At 45.1% G+C, this 21,592-nt stretch overlaps 1 protein-coding gene across 4 annotated transcripts in view; it reads left to right on the plus strand.

The window, feature by feature from the left end:
- LOC118285955 (delta-like protein 4) overlaps positions 1–21,592 on the plus strand; it is a 39,158-nt gene that overhangs the window by 9,879 nt on the left and 7,687 nt on the right. For 3 of the 4 annotated variants that reach the window (XM_035609959.2, XM_035609958.2, XM_035609960.2), the window contains exons 2-11: positions 106–174; positions 263–296; positions 453–526; positions 666–739; positions 1,283–1,369; positions 1,457–1,561; positions 1,972–2,052; positions 2,167–2,310; positions 2,417–2,608; positions 2,832–2,996. In XM_035609959.2, coding sequence (XP_035465852.2) covers positions 106–174; positions 263–296; positions 453–526; positions 666–739; positions 1,283–1,369; positions 1,457–1,561; positions 1,972–2,052; positions 2,167–2,310; positions 2,417–2,608; positions 2,832–2,996 — 1,025 coding nt within the window. Of the gene's footprint in view, positions 1–105; positions 175–262; positions 297–452; positions 527–665; positions 740–1,282; positions 1,370–1,456; positions 1,562–1,971; positions 2,311–2,416; positions 2,609–2,831; positions 2,997–21,592 lie in introns of all 4 variants that reach the window. The other variant, XM_047337600.1, reaches the window with a different exon arrangement.

The following is a 21,592-nucleotide window of genomic DNA, read 5'->3' on the forward strand; positions in this document are numbered from 1 at the left end:
ACTTTTGTCTTTCTGCTGATTAGGAGTTAATATTACATCGTCACGTCACTGTTCTTGGCTGAAGCAATGCTCACGTCCACTGGCTTCTTTCTTTCTTTCTTTCAGTTGTTATTGTCAGCAATGGCTCGAAAATACCTGGCTCGAAAATATTCTTTGGGCACGAGATTGTCAATGGTGAGTTCACTCGTGACAAGCGATGGTTCGTAAACACATCATTCATAATACTAAAGGTGTGATACCGGACTTTTTGTTTGTCCAACAGTGGAGTTTCCCCATGAAGCAAGCAGGGACAGTGGGTAAGTAAAACCTGTGGGTATGTGTCACTTGTTGGTGACGTCACTCTGGCTAATAATAATAATAATAAATTGCATTTATAGAGAACTTTTCATTGCTAAAAGCAATCTCAAAGTGCTAAATGACTCGTGAACTTTGACATGCAATGTGTTGCACAGAAATGTTCCAGACCACAGACCCGACCACTTGAATGTGGAAAAGTTTCAGCCATACAGGAAGATGATGACAATGGGTGAGTTTTATATATTTAAATAAAACCAGAGGATGTCCTCTTAAGTTTTTCATAGATTTCCCTGAAGCTAGCCCTGTCTTTCCAAAGAGAAGTCATTCATCACTGTTGAGTGGCCTTCTTCCTTCTTTTCTTTTTGCAGACCACGATGAGGAGGAGGAGGAGTACATCAACTTTGTAGTCATCGATGAGTTCCATGACAAGTTTGGGCCCGCTGTATGCTACATAACTCACTTAAGTGCTTTTCACACATATATTTCAATCAGGAGGGAAAAGCGAATGGAGGATCATTCTTTATTACAGATTTAATTCCATAGATTCTTCTTGATAGAGTCTTTGGCACTTGGAGGACTCAATGGGGAGATGTTGAAATCAGTATTGCAACGGCAAAAAAAATCCTCCGTGGAGGGTGAAGAGTAATGAATCTGATGAGTCTGTGGAAAAGATTGGCGGTGATGGGGAGGGCGTGCATAACGGCGGCACGAAAGAACCAAGACAGAAAGAAAAATCGTATGTAAAAAAAGACAGCAGCAGGATTATTGGCTAACAAGGCCGGTGTGCTGCGGTGCCAATGTATAGAGCAGACCAGCTGATGAACAGCTGATCGCTGAAATGGAAAGAGAAAGAAAGGCAGGACAGATGAGAATTAAACTACGGCCGAAGCATGTAAAGGAGTAGTCTTTTCAATGATGAATGCAAGTGTATACTGAGACACGCTGTCTTGGAAACCCTGTAATATCTTGCCTTGACATCCTGCAGGTGATGCACATCAATAAGCAGCATGTGATCGGTGTAGGAGCTGATGGAGTCGAGGCGTTTAAGAATGGGAGACTATGTTGGGTGCAGGTGAGAAGAGCTCTGCAAAACTTAAATTCTCTCTGTGTGGATTTATCTCTTCAGACAAATAACTCTGGCTCATTTTCATTTTTGTAGATCGCCACTAAAAACAAGGTATACCTGTTTGATATCCTGTTACTCGGAGCCCAGGCCTTCAGGAACGGTCTGTCTATGATCCTGGAAAATAAGCACATATTAAAGGTAAGCAGTGTAGTAATCCTGTTCAGTCACAGGGATGATTACTATTTGAGCTGCAACAGTTAAATTGATTAATCGATAAGTAATCACCAACTATTTTGATAATCAATTAACCGGTAAAAAAAAAAAAAAAAGAAGCATCAGCTTCTTAAATGTGAATATATTCTGGTTTATTTGCTCCTCTGACAGTAAACTGATTATCTTTGGTGTGTTGACAAAACATCATCTCGGGGTCGGAGAAACACGATCGACATATTTCACCATTTTAGGACATTTTTATGGACCAAACAACTAATCGATCAATCGAGAAAATAATCGGCAGATCAATCGATTATGAAAATAATAATCGTTAGTTGCAGACCTAATTACTCATTACTATCATGACGTCTCTGTTGATTCTCCACCTGGTGCAGGTGATGCACGACTGCAGAACCATCGCTGGATGTCTGATTGCTCAGTTTGGAGTAAAGCTTACCAACGTCTTTGACACACAGGTAAATACATATACACTAACCTACTCTCTTCAGAAGCACGATGAGGATGATTATGCTTTATTCACTCGTGGTTTATGTCTCATTTTAAGTTTTCTTTTTCCTGAATGTGTTAAGGTGGCAGACGTCATGTGCTTCCACTCAGAGACTGGCGGGTTTCTACCCGACAGAGTCAGCACTCTCCAGGAGGCGGTAAATCTACATCTGAAGGTGCCTTCATCCCAGCTCTTATCGCTTCAGATGAAGTCACAGCTCACCAAGGTATACGGCACACACAAACATCGAGACATCCTCATGGCAACAGTGTTATTTTACTATAACGTTTTGTCTGTGCATGCTTTAATCAGAGGTATGTGTGTTCTTTCAGGAGGAAAATGAGATGTGGCGCAAGCGGCCATGCTCTGTAATCCTGCTGAAGGTGATGGCTCTGTCAGTGATCCACCTGCAGCCCCTCAGACTGGTGCTGCTGGACACTCTGATGACAGACTACATGACCCTGGTGGATTCATACCTCAACAGCAGCCACTATCAACCTGATGAATTGGGGCATGCCATCATGGTGGGTAATTCACAAATGGGCTGTTTTCTTTCATTTTCATCCATTATCAGGTGAACCAAAATTCATATAGGATGTACTCAAACTGGTTATCGCTTTGGTTAGCATCTCAGTATTAAATTTAAAAAGTATGTAGTGCCAGAACCATCTTGTTTTCTAGTACACAGTAAAGCACAAGCACAGAGATTAGTGGGTAAACCTCCCGTATACCTGTTTACATCCACAGGAGAGTGTGTTGGAGTTGCCCAAGGAGCTCAGGCAGCTGCAGCAAATGCACCAGGAGCGTCAGGAGTGGGCAGCAAACCACTACACTCGTACAGAGCAGGGTCTGCTGGCTCGCTTCAAACACCCAACCAAGTCTCCATTCAAGACTCCACCTGCAACCGAAGAGGTGAGTCAGACACAGGCAGGCGCCTTTCGACCTGCAACCGTGGAGTCGGCATTATCAGAGCATCGAGCCCCTTGTCCTAAAAAACAACCCACGAGCCCTCAAAAGGTCACGAGTGTCTCTTCTACTGATGTGCATGCCTCTCCTGACCCAGCAGCTCGAGCAGCATTCGCAGCCACAGTGTCGGACTTTGGGAAAGAGATGCCTCCTGTCAGTCCCCAGTCTGTAGGTATAGGCAGAGGACACACAGAGGTACCGATGAACACAATGGGTAGAGGAAGGCCTGTTGGAAAAGAGCAGTCACCCCAGTATACCTTACCTGCAATAGGAAGAGGCTTTCTCCTCCAAATGCCACCAGCCCAGATCCCCAGAGAGATCTCTGACAGAATGGAGACGACTCCTTCACACTCCGTTGCCACTGACCTGCCCAAGGAAACTTCTGGCTCAGGAGGAGACGCTTCTGCAGCGACTCTCCAGTCATTCCGATATTAGAAGGTTTCACAAAGCCACACTGAGACATGCCCCTAGAAATGTTTGCAGTTCCACACTTTGTGTTTTCTTAGAGTGATCAGTAGATGGCAGTAAATATCCTGTGTTGGTGCAACGGTTTGTTTGATATCAGGTGTTCATGGAAAATCATTTGTGTTCGGAAAAAGAAGAGAAGCAGGTTTTGTTGTTTGGACACTGCAGGCCAGTTAACTCAATATGTTTCTATTGTTTTTGATGAAAGGCATTGGTGTCTATACTTTTACTTGTGTTGTGCTTTGTAAGCGTTTTGCCTGTAAATCCTTCCCATTCATGCTTTTTGGTTTTTGAATCAGGGTAATACATCATCGTTATTGATATAACTTCAAGTGTTTTTGTAATTGATTATTTCATCATGTTCTGATAGTACATCACGGTGCCAAGAAGTAATAGCGTTGGCGAGTGGAACCCAAACTAAAACCAAAAACAGCACCACATGCCCATTAAACCGTAATGTGCTAAGCTTAGAGTGATTGATTACCCGTACAGCCTGGCTCCTGTGTTGCAGTTAATTGATTGTGAAAAGCAGAGGCGGGCATTGATGGATCTGCTGTTAATTTAGCAAAAACATTGCACGCAGACATTTCTTTTGGTTACCAGTGACCGAAATTTCAAGACAAAACAAAACCAAACATTAGACTTGGCACCAGCTGAACAGTGACGCCGACTCTCCGCTGTTCCAGTCTTCGCCGCGGTTCAGATGTACACGATCTCAGGGGGCCAGCACCTGTCGTGTCCTAATGTCCCACACCAGCCGATCTCTTCCATGTAATTTGCCACTTGCGGTGACACGCTGACTTTGCAGAGAGAGGCACTGCTCAGTCATTTCTGTCAGGGAGCAAAACAACAAGGCACGGACACAACAGCAGGCCATTGCTGCAACCTGCAGCAAAAATACCCCCGCCCCCCTCCCCCCTATATTAATCACATCTTATTGCTCTGGTTATCTACATGCAGAAGCTTGGTCCCTTTCCAGAGCTTTCTAATTGAAAGCATGAAACAGATAATGTAGGATTTTAATTAACTGGGAGGGAGCCCGGCACAAAGCTTTGCATCTCTCTTAGCAACCGGCTCCCCCTCAGCTTCTGCCGAACACGAGCAGGGTGGATCTCACCCATATGCCTCCGTTAACCCTTTGAAACGCTTTTGTTGCTCAATCTGTGTGTTGGTTGGTTAAGCATGGAACAGAAGGTTTAACACATCCTCTGAAAGCTGATTCGCTTGTCATTATCTTTTGCGAATTGTGCTCAAAACCTTCAGAAGTTGGTGGCGTCTGCGAGGGAGCACAAACTTTGCATGGGGGGGGGTCTCTGTGGGGCTGTGGAGGACAGGCTCCTGTCATTGACAACCAGATCTGGGCTCTTATTTTAGAGGACCTTGCATTTCCTCTCCGTCACAATAATGCCTTATGTGCAACACTTCCTGTTTCTCAGGCCTGGGAGGAAGGAACAGGGCGCTTGTCACACGGTAGTCACCGCTTCCTCCCTCCCACCCGACCCCCCACCCCCCTACCCCCACCTCCTGCTCCCAAACTTCAGACAGTGTTGTGTCCTTCGGAGGGGAAAGATGACTGCACCTTCGGCATCACAGCAGGATGCTGCCGACCTATTTTTAGACCCAAGTCGGAAAGGTAGCGCACAGACATAAACACAAACTTTAGGATGTCCAGCTGTGTTGATTTAGCATCCGAAAATGGAGGTTTCAACCGCGAAAAGGCCAGTTATTGTTTTGACTAAGCAGCGGGAGCCATGAGCCCCTGCTGTTCGCTCAAGGTTTTAATGAAAATGGGTCGCACATAAGCAACTTGTCTTCACGTTTCCATTTCCTATTTACAGCTTTGAACTACACACAAAGGTACACGCAGGTATTTTTCCTCAGAATCAAAAGGTGTTATATTTCTGTGCTATCGTTATTGCACCACATCGCATAAGAGCGCGGAACATGAGGAAACATGCCAGAGTTCATTATTGATCAGCAGGACTTCTGGTGCCCATGTGTCTGCACCACCTTATTTACTTTCCACCATGTTACTGTCATACTGCAGCAGCTCCAGTTACCAACAACACTGAAGCGACAGGCATTCAGAACAGGGCCCTTGCTCCTAGGCAACCCTCCATCCTCTTGATGAGTGTTAGGCTACAGATTTGTTCATAATTAATAGACTGTCGTTAATTATTAAGGAAGGAAGGGATGGTTTACAAACTAAACCCCCCACTCCCTTTAAATGGCACCTTGTCAGCATTGTCCCATCGTTTGCTGGTTTGCACTTCTAAGCACGTCATTAAAATTCAATGCTGAATTTGCTGACTTAAGTGCACGTTCAGATCACGGTGCATTTCTCAAAAAGCGCTGAACGAAGGGGAACAGTTGATCACGGGTGTTCGGACCACTGGACTGTCAGTGATCCGATTGTTTGTGAGCTCTTTAAATTTGTGCTTGTGATTGAGCACCGTCGCGTAGACATTTTTCTTTCAATTAACAGCCAATTATTTCATGTGGGAGTCGAGTCAATACCTTTTACGAGGCAGAATTGGCCGGAAGGATCTTCTTGGAACACAATGTGCTGGTTCTACCTGAGTAGTCGCGGCACAAAGAGGCCCTTCGATGGGCATGTCGGCAGTTGTCAACTGTGGCACAACAAATTAGGTGGATGTCACAAAATAATCCAATTTTCATTATTCATGTGACCACATGTAATCCATTTGTATTTATAGCGGAGGGAGGAATATAATCTGATATCAGGTGTGTCACTGTGACACTCAACTACAGTGTATCCCGACCGCCGATCCAATCTTCCATCTGTTAGGAAAAACCTATTGTTGAACCCACCACCACCACCACCAGCACCTCTCCCCCTTTTCTTTCTCTCACATTACAAAATTACCCTCTTTCACTGTCCCCTGGTCATATTCAATGAGAGGATGAATATTTCACGTGACGAAGGCCCGACCTATCCAGATGGCCACTCCAAGTATGGAAAAAAAATTAGAACAAAACACAGCATCAATATTTCAGCCAGTCACACCAATGGTATGTATGTATATAACCCTGCAGTCAGGAAACACAGCTCAGGAAGACCCCTCCATAAGCGCGCACACATACGGAGATGCAGACACACAATATGCATCTTTATGAACTGCTGCGCAGTGTTTACTCAGGCAGCATGGGGCATCGGGACCTTGAGGGCCTCTCCAAAGGAATCAGCCATATTGTGACCTTCAGCTGGGACAGACGAGCTCAGAGAGAGGATGAGTGACAGGTGTAGGAGCAGATGAGAAATGTCCGCCTTCAGCTGTGCTATATGTTTGGCTGGTTTTTTTGTATGATCTGTATAATTAAGCTCAAAAAGTCCAGGAAGGAGAAATTGAGAAGTTTGGGTGGTATAGTATGTGACAAAGATCCCATCAAAATCATTTATTTTCAATCAGCGTTAGCCACCAGAGTAGTATCATCCGTCCACTGTTCTTACAACCGCAGACTCAGCTCATGGAGAGAGAACACAGCAGGATGTTCCACAGAAACTCACATCAGAGGAGCAGCCGAACGCTCATCCGCGAGGGGATAATGACAAAACAAGCAGGATGTTAATGATTTGTGCAATGAACATGGACATGTGTCAGTGGCAAGCGTGCAAATTAATGATGCGACACCCCCGTTGAGTTTGTAATGTTCAGGAGAAATTATACTTTTTCCTTTTTCATTTTGGCAAAATATGTGTGTGTTTGGGGGGTGGTTAAAAATCATTGTTGATTTGATACCATGGCAACATTTAAACTGTGCTTCAGATTATTTTTTTTTGCGTTGATGACTTTAGAGCTGCAACAGTTAATCGATTAGTAATCGATTACTAAATTAATTGCCAACTATTTTGATAATCGATTAATTGGTTAGTAGTAGTTTTTATGAAAAAAAAGTCTTAGTTCTCTGTTTTCAGCTTCTTAAATGTGATTATTTTCTGGTTTATTTGCTCATCTATGACAGTAAACTAAATATCTTTAGTGTGAGGTCAAAACAAAATATCATCTTAGGGTTTTGGAAACATGATGGACATTTTTCACAATTTTACGACACTTTATGGACCAAACAACTAATGGATTAATGGAGAAAATAATCGACAGATTAATCTATTATGAAAATAATCGTTAGTTGCAGCTCTAGATGACTTTATAAAGATTTTCAGACTTTGCTTGATTGAGAGTGGTCACACAGAAAAAAAATGTTTATTCACGAGAATTTCTGCTTATTTGTCATCAGAATATTGGCAACCCCCTCGGCTACACATGTCTTTGATAAAAAAAAAGGAAAGAAAAAAAGATGGAAGATTAGCTTTTGGCGGGTCTCTCGTAATTAAAGCCTTGCTGTGTGAGTGTGCGTGCATGGGTGAGGGTAGTTGTAGCCACAGGGACGGCCTGGAAGAAGAAGGGGTGCAGGGGGATCCTGTGGCTGGCTGAATTAGTGCCTGCTGGTTGGGCCTGGCAGCTGCTCCCTTGGCCTGGCACGCCGACAGCCTGGCACTGTTGAGTCGTTTTGTCGGGGGCCAACCAGCAGACTGGGGGTGGCAACGCCAGTGCCCACCGAGCACAAACTCTTCCCTCAGCACAGGTTTTGTCTTCCAACCAGTCGTACTTACTTTGTTATGGCAATATTTTAGGATTAGTATGAGATTAAATGGGGTAATTAAAAAAGGCAAATTAAAATCTTGTCATCGGGGGGAAAATGGAAATTCCACACTAAGCCCATTATGACCTTTAGCTTTAATGGCAATTTTCACCATTATGTTTGTTAAGCAACTATCAGTTGAAAAACAGTCAGGTGTCCCATTCACTGAGCTGTGCCTTGGCTGGGTGAAGTGAAAGTCCGTATGTTTCATTTAGGTGCAATTGAATTTGCTTTGTCACGTCATATGTGACACACAAAGCAATGCCATATGTTTCAACACCTGCTTTTGACTGCTGTTATATCATAATCACCATGTGCAAACGCAAGCATTTAGTCAAACATTAAAACTCTATACTGAACAATTCAGTAAATCTGTATTCACCTGGAATCTAATGCGTCATACTTGTGAAAACAAGGGTATTTAAATTAACACACGACAGGATGTCATACTTCCAACTATTTCATCACCATACAGTCGCATGCTTAAAGAGTCATCACGATTCTACTGCTGCAGGCTGCTGAAAGGGGTGTATTGAGTCCTCGACCAGCCCTCGAGGAGCTCAGGGTGTCGTTGCTTGGATTTGGGGAGACTCTGGGCCTGGATGGTCCTGCCAGGCGCTGGCCGGGCCTGCCTTGGCCCAGATGCTGCAGCTTCTGTCCAGGCATGGCACTGGGTATCTGTGGGGCCCGGGCAGAGCAGCTGCTATCTCTGTGTCGCAGACAGCTGTGTCTGAATATTCATACAAAGTGCAGATTGATGTGTGTTTGTTTGGCCCCACATGGCGCGGACCTGCCCAATGAAGTCGTCAGGTGTATAAGAACAACGTTGCTGAAAAACTCCCACAATCTGTGAATCAATCCTCTGCCTGCAGAGGGAGGGAGGGAGGGAGGGAGGGACCTCGTGGAGGGCGTCAGCGTTTGTAGCAACAAAATTCATACAATTCAGAAATTGATGTTATCTGTCACGGCATGGTGCCTCATTTACCTGTGACGATAACCAGGGAGCTTTTTTTTTTTTTAAACCAGTGGCTGTAATGCCCCAGCTCATGCCCAGTCCAACTTTTCCTTTGGGATCCCATTCATCTTAGCAAAGACCCACACACTCATGCGTTCACATTGAAAGCAATGGCAACAGTCCACCGTCTTCTTTGAGATGTGTTTTGGAGGGAGTTTCAGTTGGTGTTTGGTCAAATTATCTGCCGGCCAGTGGCAACACAACCTGGTGAATATGCATCAGTGAGTGTTTTTCAGACTGGAGTTCAATATAATGAGCAGATGGTCTTTGCTTCCCTGCCTGAATGAGTGGAGGGAACCAGTGGGCACACACACAGGGAAATTTGTGGGTAAACTGTTTTTGCCTCCCCTCTCTTTGTGTCGTAATGGGGAGGGCAAAATGGTTGCTAACTGCTGACGGACAATGGCTCGGCCCTAATGAGAGCAAAGTGTTTTGGTGCTGCTTGTATAATGAGGATGAAGTGGGGGAAGCTAATTATTGCAACCATCTGAAGGTATCGGAGCCAGATGAGTCAATATTTTGTTTCCACCAAATTGACGGCATATTGTTCACCATTTCACAAGTGACAAAGAATTTAGCTTGCCGTTAATTTTGAATCAGAACAAATCTATTCAACCACGTGTGGGAGATACCATGTGGGGACTGACGCCGAGTGAAACAGAAATCTTTGTCATTGCAGTGAAACCATAAGGTGATTGGGTGCATTACACTGTAGTTGTTCAGGCAGGTGAGTGCTACAGCTCCTATCTCCTGTCAGGTCCCTCTTTAACCCCGAGAATGCGACACAGTACCAATTATAAAAAAAAAAAAAGCACACGTCGTGAAAGCTTTCATTCGTACTGATGAAGATCTCCCTGGCAGCCATATTTGTCTGGTGGGTGGCCAGGTGATTTATGGAGGATGTGGTGTGTGTGTGGCTGTTCCGCCTCTCTTCTACCCAATGTCCCTCATTCACCCACGGCTGGACCCCTCGGAAATTGTGAGTAAATGCAAGAATAGACGTCCTTTTTTGTTGTTGTTGTTTACTCTACCAATTGTGGATCAGAAAAATGTGTCACCCAGAAAAAAAACACCTTTATTTTTTAAGTTTTCTATCTGTTGATGTTTTACATCATCATTCCACAGTGATCACTCCTGTAATGATCTCTGACAATGAGCTGGTTTTGGCTTCCAGGACATAATTGAGTATTGGTTGATTACAGAATGGGTCGTACACACTCCTCATCAACAACAAGCTTGCAGTGATTGCTGTGCCAGTGCCCAGGCAGAGTCCACCTTGACTGTGATTGCCCCTTGTTGAGCGGCTACGACACATACACAGTTCACTTATAGACAAAATTATCATTCAAATTGTCAGAGAATCACAGCAAAATAACATTTGATCCTTCATATTTTAAATCTAATAAACGTTCAATATTTCTAGCTAAAATGGCTTGATTGTAATTTTTTTTTTAGTTCAAGTTGACTTTCTCCAAGAGAAGTTAAAATTCTCCAGACTCTTTATTTTTTATTCTCCACTTTGTAGAAAAATACTTTATACCGTGCGAATAAAGATAAGAGCCAGATGCCATTTCATCTTTTGAAATTTAGGATTGCAGAGTGTGGGTGTGTATGAGCTTGCAGATCCCTAAAAGGAGACATTTTTGTACAGTTTCCCATCAAGCCCGTGCCTTTACTCTCTGTGGCAGCAGGGCCGGAGCACTTTCCTGTCATTATGAGGCATTCAAAAGGAAAAAGAGAAGCAAAATGGTTTCCAGGTTTTTCTTTAATCTGGAGAGGGAGGGGGTGAGAGGAGGTGGGGGCTCGGGCACAGGTACAGTTAGTTGTGACAACCGTGGAGATTGACTCTGGGCTGTGGGAAACAGAAAGGGACCGGGTGCAAAGGGCAGAGGGTCACAGTGACATGACATGACACAGAAAAAGCTCTACACACACACAAACACACTGACACACCAACACGCGCGCAAAAACTAAGATGTAGACCTGCATACATATTTCACTGCTGAGATTATCAGTCGTTTATCAGTCTTTTCGTGTATTATTCTCAGGCTGTCAGCCCGGGGCAGCCATTAGAACAATGAGCATTGTGATGTCTGACAGCGACAAAAACCCCTGCAATTCTCTGACTTGCACCGGGGGATGACACCCATATGTAGAGGGAAATGGGTGTAGATTAGGAAGGGAAATGACACAATTTCCAAATTTCTTTGTGTCACAGACAAAACGACAGCGGGGGGTCCTGAGTGTCAGTAAGTCCCGTGTCAGCAGGTTTACACGGCAACATGACACCATTGCATTCATTGTTCCAAAAAGTGCCGTTTTCTTCTCATGGCATCCATTAAACGTTGTTTTTGTTGTTGTTGTTGATGAAGAAGTCCCATAGTTTAGATAATGATTGTATCACATGTTCAAACACTTCTAGTCTGCTTTTTATTCAGCATACTCAGCAGACAAGCTGGGCCCTCCAGTGGGATTCCCACATTGTCCCCTGCCCAGAGGAGAGCCTTATTGTCTGAGGAGGAGCCATATTGTCTGCGGAGGGTCCCATTCTCCTTTGTGTCCTGATAGGTTTACCAGAAGCAGCATGGAATAAGGAGCCACCACTCTCCCATAGGACAAACAGGAACCAGCCTGAACGCTAATCTGTTTCTCCCATGACTGCTGTCTGCGCTGCACCATGTATAGCAACCATGTATATATACCATGTAAATATACAATTTTATGAGATGAGAGGATTTACACAAATACTAAATATATAGCTACAGTTTCAGTTTTGCAGTGTTTTTCGTGATCCCACTGGGTTTACTCTTTTCCAGATAAGGAAATCAAAAGATGCAGGGCCAAACAAATGCACACTCATTCCAAATGAAATATACCATATTTGTTCCTGTGCAAAACCAGAAGCACTCCCGTGATACATTGTGACATAATTTAAAGCAAACATGCTCAGCTTTTCATAAACAAGCAAAGTCGGAGAACAATCCTCTCTCCTATGAGGGAGGAGCTTCCTTCTGATTTCCCCCTACACTTGCAGGAATACTGTTATTTTTCAGAGGGGGAAGTTGTTTTCATACTGAATCACAGTCATTTTTCACGGGCCTGATGCCTGCCAGGGTCCCTTTTCCCTCGCAACGTTTCCTTATCAAAGCAATTTAGCAAAACGGTTATATCAGAAGCTGTGTGAGGTTTTGCGTGGCTAATCTCAAGGTTCTTGGTTCCCAGCATAAGTCAGCCTGGCATGAGGTAGCAGGGAGTGACCCAGCTGTCTCATGTGTGACCTGCCCTCACTGTCCAGGGGGGAATGACTACAGGCGTAGTTTGGGGTGGGGGGGGGGGGGGGGGGGGGGGGGGGGGGGGGTTCCCATGTCACAGCTGAGGCCATGCTGATGTTATGGGCTCACTTTACAGCATGTTTTTTTTATTTTTGCTCCTCTGACATGCCTCTTGACTCTTCAGAGACTTTCAATTCCTGCCTCCCTCTCTGCTCACTGTCAATCTCTGCATCCCCGGGGGTCATTTCCATCCATGGGAACATTGGTTGTGACAGCGGGACTCCCCGAGGAGATGGTATAGGGAAGAACTAAGGCATGGTTTAACTAAATTCTCTGCTGCAGCCAAACTGAAACAGTTTGCGTTGCCAGCCTTCGGCGCCCTGTGTGGACAAGACCACGCGCTCCTTCCGGGAGGCGAAGGATGTGTCACCTCTCCCTAGAATTGGTCACTGCTGCAGGACCTCTATGATATAGGTGAGGGGCACGGGCGCTGATTAAGGGCCAGGATGTGCGTGAGACATCCTCTGATGTTCAGGAATTCCCTCATTAAAGAGGGTCATGTTGATGCTCAGTAGGAATCAGCCTGCGGAATAAACAGGGGCGTTTCTTCCAACAACTTCAAATAAACACACTTTTCATTTACTCAACATGGAAATGGTGCTCACGAATGTACGTTTCCTAATTTGTCCCTTTGCATGAGGTAAATGTATCATATTAGCTTATATAGTCAAAGCCATGGGTACTGTATAACAGCCTCTCAAAGTACATTAGCTTGTCACAAAAAGTGATTAATATGGAAATGGCATGGAACTGAAATAGCCTGGAGCGTTCTGGGCAAGGCATAAAAATTAGAAAATGTCTTCCAGTTAGCCGACAGTCGAGCGGTCTGGATAATATTTGTCTTAATAGCCTGAATTGCGGCAATTAGAGAGACCATTAACTTATCTGTTCAGTGTATGGTTCAGTGCGGGGGCCACATCAGGGCCCTGATTTTGTTGTTGTTTTTTTCCCTTTCCTGCCCCCCCCCCCCCCCCTTTCGCATGTCTGACAAATCGTTTCCAGCTAATTTACAACGGTCAAACTGTGGGAGAACAATACCCCATGGACGTAACACAGCGCAAGCTCTACCACATGTCCCAGAGAGGAGCGAGGTGCTCGCAGGAAACACTTGCTGAGATAACAAGATAGTAAGGAAAGCAGGGCCACTGAAAGGCCGTGCGGGGGGCTCCAGGGGCAGATACAGGGGGGGCTGGGGGGAGGGTGCTTTATGCTGACTACTATAAGACTGAGAATCACATGCAAGTATTGTTCGTGACTTAATTTGAACCGTTTATCTTTTCTCTTTCCTCATAAGAGTAATCCGTAAACTGTAGCCTTTTGTAGAAGACTTGGTTTTCACCGAGTCATAGTTCAGCTGTTTGACATGAAATTATGGATATTGTTCTAGCGTCTATAGTCCTCTTGGCCGACCCTCAGTTTGTGACGTGAGAAGCTAGAGCCCTGCCAGGACAAACAGATCTCTACTAACATCGTATGGCAGCTTCGGTGCGACCCCTGCGACCAAGAGGGGAGCCACTGGTGTTGTGTGAGTGTTTTTATATATGCCCCCCCCCCCCCCCCCCCCCCCCCCCCCCCACACACACACACACACACACACACACACACACACACACACACACACACACACACACACTCACACACACTCACACACAATGCTCAGCTCGGCCTCCTGCTGAGAATAAACATTTGATAAAACATTTTTGATGTGCATGTGCAGAGGCTGATTAAAAGCATTCAGCCCAGATAATCGTTCCTCGATCTCATGTGCACTCTAATTACAGGCAGCACCTGTGCCTGGCCCACCTGCAGTCATTACCATGAATGCCAAACAGCCATTTAACTGTAATTATATCAACCGGGCAAAAGGAAACATTCAGCGGCAGCACAACTCAATAACTTCACTGATAAAAAATAAAAAAGCTGCGGCATTTTCATCAGGAGAGAAAAAAATCTCAGTAGGATTCCCTGAATAATAGAAGTAACATTTTCAAACCCCGACACCCCCCAGGCAGATCATTCTGTGAGTCTTGCTAGCTGAGTTTGGGTTGAGCAATATAGGTGACATGCAGGACAAGGGGGCTCAAGGTCGTCAGTCAGGCTAATTGATTGTTTTCCAAGTATAGGCACGAGGAGGAAGAGGAAGGTTGTCGTCAAGGCTGCAGTGTTTGTGCTGTGAGGACAGAGGTGAGAGGTCAGGCGGCGATTCAGCTTATTAAACTGATCAGTGTGTGGCGAAAGGTGAGTTTCTCCTCCATGCACTCGTTGTGGTGGTGGGAAAGGAGAAAACGGGGAAGTGGCGAGCCTTCTCAAGATCAATGAGTGTGGTGGAAAAAGGAGTGGCCCGGGGCGGCCAATAGGGGCTGGGCCACCGGGAGCAGCGGGGAGATAACGTAAACAAGGAAACCACCTGATGTGAGCGGGGTCAGATAAATGCTCAGGCCTCCACACAGGGCAGGTGCTTCCTGAGTCCTGCTTTCTCAATCAGTTAAACCTCGCTGCCCTCCTGTCTTCGCTTTTTTTTCCTTTTTCTGCTTTCTCAATCCGTCTCAAAGAGCTTTCCTAAAAGTACAATTCATAGCGCAATAGCAAAGGATAGAGATCAACCCACACTGACTTCACCGTCTGTTCTCCTCACAATTAAAGCAAACATTCAGGGACAGTAAAACGCTGTGCGGACACTGATGACGATCATACAGGCATTAAGATGAGACCAGCTTACTGTTTGTCACCAGGATAACATCAGAGCATAATGAATTTTTTTGCAGGCGTTTGTTTTTGTAGATAAAGGCCCTTTGAATGGGACAGTCAGGTGATTTCTGGAGATTGTTGAGAAAAACTGAATGTTTCCAGCTACAAGACACACAACCTGCACAGGCCGAGAAAACCGAAGCCCACCTCTCCCTCTGCTGCTCCCATTCCTTCTCTTTCTTTCTTTTTCGCTTTGCTGGTTGGTCTGGGATTGTTTTGTGCTGTCCAATGAGGAAGGAAGTCGGTGTGAGAAAGTGCCTGTTTTTTTGGGACCAACAGGAATTGGCCTCATCACAAGCGGTTCCTTTTTTTGCCGCTGGAACAATGCACTGGCGTCACACCCCTCGACTGGACCTCGGCATTTCACATGGAAAAATGTTCCCAGAATTCCGCTCCCAGGCTTTGGGGTAAGGCCGAGGATGGGGTGAGGGCGAGAGGGCGGGAGGTGGAGGGCGGAGGGTAACGGCTGCTCGCGGCGCAGCAAAGTGACCAGTGGACACTTGTCGCCACCGCAACCAGGGAAAGTAAAGTAACACTTCCAAATCAAGGCATGTCAACAGAAGCAAAAAGGATCTTGAAATCGTTCAAATGCAAAGCTTGAAAGCAGCAGAGTCATGACTGCAGTAGAGAAATTCTCAAAATGGAGCACGAAATTCTATCATTCGTTCAAATGAAACATTACAAAATGTTAAAAAAAAAAAAAACGATCACCTCACTTTGCGAAAACTTCTTCACTTTGTTTTCCTCCACAGGTGACACCACACCTCAGCAGACCTCGCCGTGTAGGAAGTGTCGAGCCAGCATCCAACCACACGGATGAAAAGGCTCAGTGGGTTGTATTGTGTGGCAGGTCGGCTGAATGCTCCTCAGGGGTTACATAAGCTTCTCATAGCACCGTGTTTGTAATTACCGTGAGAGGGAACACACTGCTGCTCTCTCAGAGCCTTATCAGCTCCAACATGTTACACAGCATTCAACATTTTATGGCATAAAAAATATTTGTGCAAAATAATGACAAATTTATGTAAGTTATTGACTGATAAAAATGTATAGAATTCAATACATTTCTGAATATTATTTTTTAGTTGGACGGCGGTCTCTCCTGCAGGCAACGATCAAAAAAGTAGACATGGAAACCCTCTATTTGTAGACTTGACAACATAACAAAATCAACATAATGTGGTTGGCATCACAGTATTTAGTTCATCTCCTCCAGCAAATGGCTGCAACATAAACAAATTACTGCTGCTCAAATGTGCAAGATCTGCACTCACATTATCAGTGTCATTCATCACTTTGGCTAATAAATCATCATGTGAAGTGCATGAGAACCCAAAGTAGGAGCAGAAAGATTCATTTTTCATGGGCATATTTAACAATTCATCTAAATTCATAAGAAATGCTCCGGCTTTGAAAAAGAAAAAGTCCATGTGTGCAATCGAGGAGCGGCATAACGGCCGGTGTTATGTCACTCTGCCATTGAGCGGCGATGAGGAATCGCTCCTCTCACACACTCGCTGTGCGCCGTTTTTCCACATAAGGAAGAAATCTTTTTTCCACATTTTTTAAATGATGGAATATTGAAAGTATGACGGTCTGGAGAGCACAGAGTTCTTGAGAGATGTCAAATATTGGACAGAGACATGATAATTGCCCATGAGAGCCAAGTCAGAGGAGTAAGAACTGAGGCGACTTGGGACTCGTGGGGTCGAGCTGGAACAACACTCCGCAGCCATTAGGCCTGGCAGCAAGGGATCCTCCGAAATTGGGCCGAATGCATCTCTGCTGCGGCCCGTTCGTTAGGCCCGGCTGTGAGAACATATTCATCACTGCGAACATGAATCCCTTCCACACAATCTTTCCGGTGGAGATCCAGCCTCAGTGAGCCTTTGCTAGACAAACAGGCTGCACCCAGAGTCCTCACCACTGAGAGAATTAATCAAACGGCACCGAGTCGACCGCTGTTGTCTCAGCTCCAGGCTGGGTAAGCATGGACAGAGGCTCGAATGATGTCAAACATGGCGTGAAGCCCACTTACTCATTAGCCACAAACTGGCCGTGGAAACGTATACATGTTCCATCTGTGCGGTACACTCCTGTTAACATCGTGTCCAGGCCTTAAGTTGATTTGGCTGACAATCGCTCCAAACAAAAAAAAATTGTATTGTGTCTGTCGTTTGTCCTGCGGAGTGGAGATGGGTTTGTGTGTATGTACACAGTGAGCAGTTCTGAGGTCGGCGACAGTTCAACTTACTGCATGGAATCCAAGCAAATGTTCACATTTCACTCCGCTGGGAGCCTCTGACGACTCTTTGGTGGGAGAAAGAAAAGTCCTGACACTTTCAGCTCCAAATCCGTGAGCATTATCCTAAAACATAGCTCTCCCGCACGCAGGGCCAGTCGGAACAAAATCCCCAGAATCTCTCTTCAGGAAAACGGATGTAAAGGTATAAGAAACTGCTTGTGCACAGACCAAATATAGGAGAAAGACATTTATAGGAATTTCAGGTCGTGTATAAGGAAAAAACACAATGGAGCATCTTAAAATAGTTCCATCTCCGTCTGTATAAATAAACAATAATATGGTGTTGTGTCCTCTGGCCCGTGTGCCCCGGGTCAGGAAGCGGAGGAAGAACAGCGGATAACACATCATTAAGTCTCTGGATAATTAAAGCCGAATCACAGGCTCTGATCAAACCAAATCACGGCATCTAACATGCCTGGCGTGCCGAGGTGAAATTACTAGAGGTTAATGACGCTGATGGTGTTCAGCGATATGCCGCGTTACCGCCCCATGGCACTGGGGACAAAACCCCTTGCAACTTTGAAGATTAATAGTATTTTGATGAAGCTTTGATACACGAGGCCAGGCAGCTTCAAGTAAAAGACTGGGCCCCATCTGTGCAGCCGAAGCCAGTGCGCACAGAGGCCGTGCACCTGTTCACACCTCGTTTTAACAGGTCGATTGGTGTGTGTGTGTGTCTGAGTGCGGGCCGGTGAGGCCTGAGGCTGCACGGTCGCAGGATGTTCTTCCTGATTGGCTAACTGGCAGGGTTTTTTAACAGCCCTCTTCACACCAGCACGCTCTTCCCTCTCCTTAATTTATCTCTCTTCCTTTTTCCGGGCTGTGAGGTTTTGTCTTGCGTAAAGCAATGATGCTTTGACTCTGGCCAGGGAGGATTTCCTCAAGGCTACAGTAGCTTCTTCCACACACACACACACACACACACACACACACACACAAATTAGCCTTGCACTGGTAATCACTCAAGAACTACTTGGACACAAAAACATGTTTGGCTTTTGCGCTGGGAGTGCCCTTCACATATTTACTTTCTGTCCAAGTGCAAAACAAACGGCACGAACTGGGACAATGACAAAAAGGCGCTAAACAAGGGAAATGCATGGGTTAGGTCAATGGTTACAGTGACAGATGTGGTGATGCCGGCGGTCCTTGCTGACTAGTCAATGTGTCGAAGGCGGAGCTGCTGTGTCCGGATCAATATTGGGTATTGAACGGGGATTTGTTTCTTGCCGGTTTGGGTACCTATAGTCCCTGATTGGTGGGAGGGAGGTGTATGTACTGCTGTCTCTTGGCACACTGGCAGACAGACAGCTGTTACAAACATGGCCTCAGATCACCCGTGACATGATTTACATACTTCAGCCGGAAGAGAAGCTCTTTTTTTAAATTACCCAACCAGGCGTAGATAAAGTCATGATGACGTCTTTTGAATGACCCAACATCTTCACTCATGGTGCAGTGACACCTACATGCATCACCACATGATGCCAGTAACCAAAGCGTGTTGTTGGTTGTGCTGACACGGCTGTGTTTTGTCAACAGCGTGGCAAGAGGGTGGCTGGAAAGTTCCACTACAGACTACAGGCTCTTATTACAGGCGACCGTAATGTCAGGAGCCCTGAATCCCACCTAATGTCAGCTGCACTCCGGGAGTTTTAAACTGAGTGAAAACAGACATCCATGATATTTTTTTTATTTTTTTACACTAGATAATGTTTGACATATGTTTCAAAGCTCGCAAACATATGCAGAAGCCAATCAGTAATCGCTTTTAGGAAGAACTGCTACAGTCAACTATGAACATACAGCTATTGTTTTTTATCCTTAACAGTAAGAAATCGATATTGAATGCTCGGCTTAAGCGCATAAATGATCTGTGTAAATTCTCTTTACTTTCTCTGACAGTGGCAGCAGGTGATTTCTCCTCTGAGGGGGCGACATGCTTAGATGCTTCGGATCTATTGGAAGCGCACATCGAAAGCCCCATTGATTGGCCGGACAGATTGGGGCTATTGAGATCAAATGCGCTGTAAAGAAGTGTTAAACTGCCGTGCATTTAACGGGGGCAGATTTCTGGACTAAGAGGTGCCATCTGTTAGCATTGTGGCTAATTTCCCTATTGCACTTGCCCACATTGTGAACAAGTGGCCAGAGCCCGAGCCAGAGCCAGAGCCAGAGCCAGGCCTCACAACCAACTGACAATGGAGGGCGGATAAAAGTAGCATGTGGTCCGATCAATATAGATGAGAAAAAGTAAAACACTGCTGAAAAGATAAATAATAGCTGTCCTCAGTAAAATATGTGTTCGCGTGTGAGACTGTATATCTCTTTCATCTTGGGTCACAGTTTCACTCACTTAGTGTCCACTGCAAATGAACAGTAAATACATTCTGACATTTAGCAGAGAACAATTTCATAAAGATGGTCTTTGATCCCTGGTATACGGATGAGGTCATGTGTTTTGGAAATAATTAATATCAACAGCATGTTGGTGGACTATATTTTGAGTAAATGTCTTGTGAGTCACTCAAAGACGGCAAACAGCAGCGGCATTTTTCGACCGAATTGGACTATTAGTATTTTTGATTGATGGTTGAGATTCATACAGGTTGTTAAAATGTGTAACTTATGAATAATATCCAGAAGTCAAGTAACGTCAGGGGAATCAGAAAGAACCAAACAATTGAATCAGGCTGCCTGCCCTAAATAGCAACTTGCCAATACCTCTTCATTATCCCAATAAAAATGTTTTTATTATGGGATAGCAGCTGACAAGCCATACAACAATCACCTTTATTAAACACTGTCACAGAGAAAAATGATGTCCTAAACAAAGACTGGAGATGAAACTGCGGTGTGTCTGTCTCCAAGGCAGTGTTTATTCAAGAGCAACGTGCGTGTTACATTATTGTTTGCATGGGCTAAGAGCAAATAACTCGCTGAAATTAATTCAGGGCAGGAAAAGAGCAATAAAATCAGGAGAACAATGTGTTAATATAAAAAAAAAAAGCCTGCCGAGAGCATCACCCGAAAGGAGATACTCTGAACCGAGCCAGTGTTTCCCTTCGTGTCGCAAAGAGAAGTTCCAGTCCGGGCACGGCTGCTTGTTTAGCTCCAGTCCCAAGCTTCACAAGCAGTTGTAACCTGAGCTGCAGTTGGGAAACCTTAACCATGGCCCATCAAATATTAAAGTGTATGGATGTTTTGATGCGTATAAAGGAAAGGCAGGAGCACCATCATTCCATTCTGTCCACAGAAGACAATGATGGGGCCCAGGAGTCAATATAACCCAGTGAGATGCCTCATTTAAGTGAATTAGAGTCATTTTTTTAACACTGAGCAGAACAGGAGTATACGGGGTTAAATCACTGCACAGGGCTTCATTGATCCTCCACAATATCTGCATGATTTCAATGGTGGGAACTCCAAATGCTTCAAGCACAGGAGAGCTGTGAGATGTCCGGGCCTCTTACTCACACTGCTCCAGACTCAATAGTCTATTGTCTCTCGCACTAATGTGGAACCTCAAACCGATAAGTCAAAGGTGGGGGGCTGGAGATGAAGTCATCGCGGCAGGAGAGCTGTTCGGGGCCAGACACCTCCGCGGCCAGGGAACGGTTCCGAAATCCTGTTCCCTCACTGTAAATCCTCCCAGACAAGTTGGCCCTGCTGCAGCGGCGATAAAGGTAACAATGCCTGTACCCAGCATATGGCATTTGAATTTATTTGCACAGCAGCCTTCATATACCGTTTAGAGTTCATTTTTCTCCCCCCCCCCCCCCCCTTTGGAACAACTATGCATACACTTGAAAGGAGAAGAAAGTTTTCCCAACTGGCCCGAGTGGAAGTTAGTTCAACAAACACTGCTGCGCTCCGTGTGGGACACAATCTCGACTTTAATTTATACAAATGTGCTTTCAATTGAGCGTATTACGAGTTGTGATTTCAAATGAGGTGCCCTAACAGCTGGGTGCTTGCAGTTGTTATGGCATTTCACTCAAGAATGATAAACAGC

The sequence above is a fragment of the Scophthalmus maximus genome, chromosome 15 (assembly GCF_022379125.1).
Source record: "Scophthalmus maximus strain ysfricsl-2021 chromosome 15, ASM2237912v1, whole genome shotgun sequence".
In the NCBI taxonomy this organism is placed as follows: domain Eukaryota; kingdom Metazoa; phylum Chordata; class Actinopteri; order Pleuronectiformes; family Scophthalmidae; genus Scophthalmus; species Scophthalmus maximus.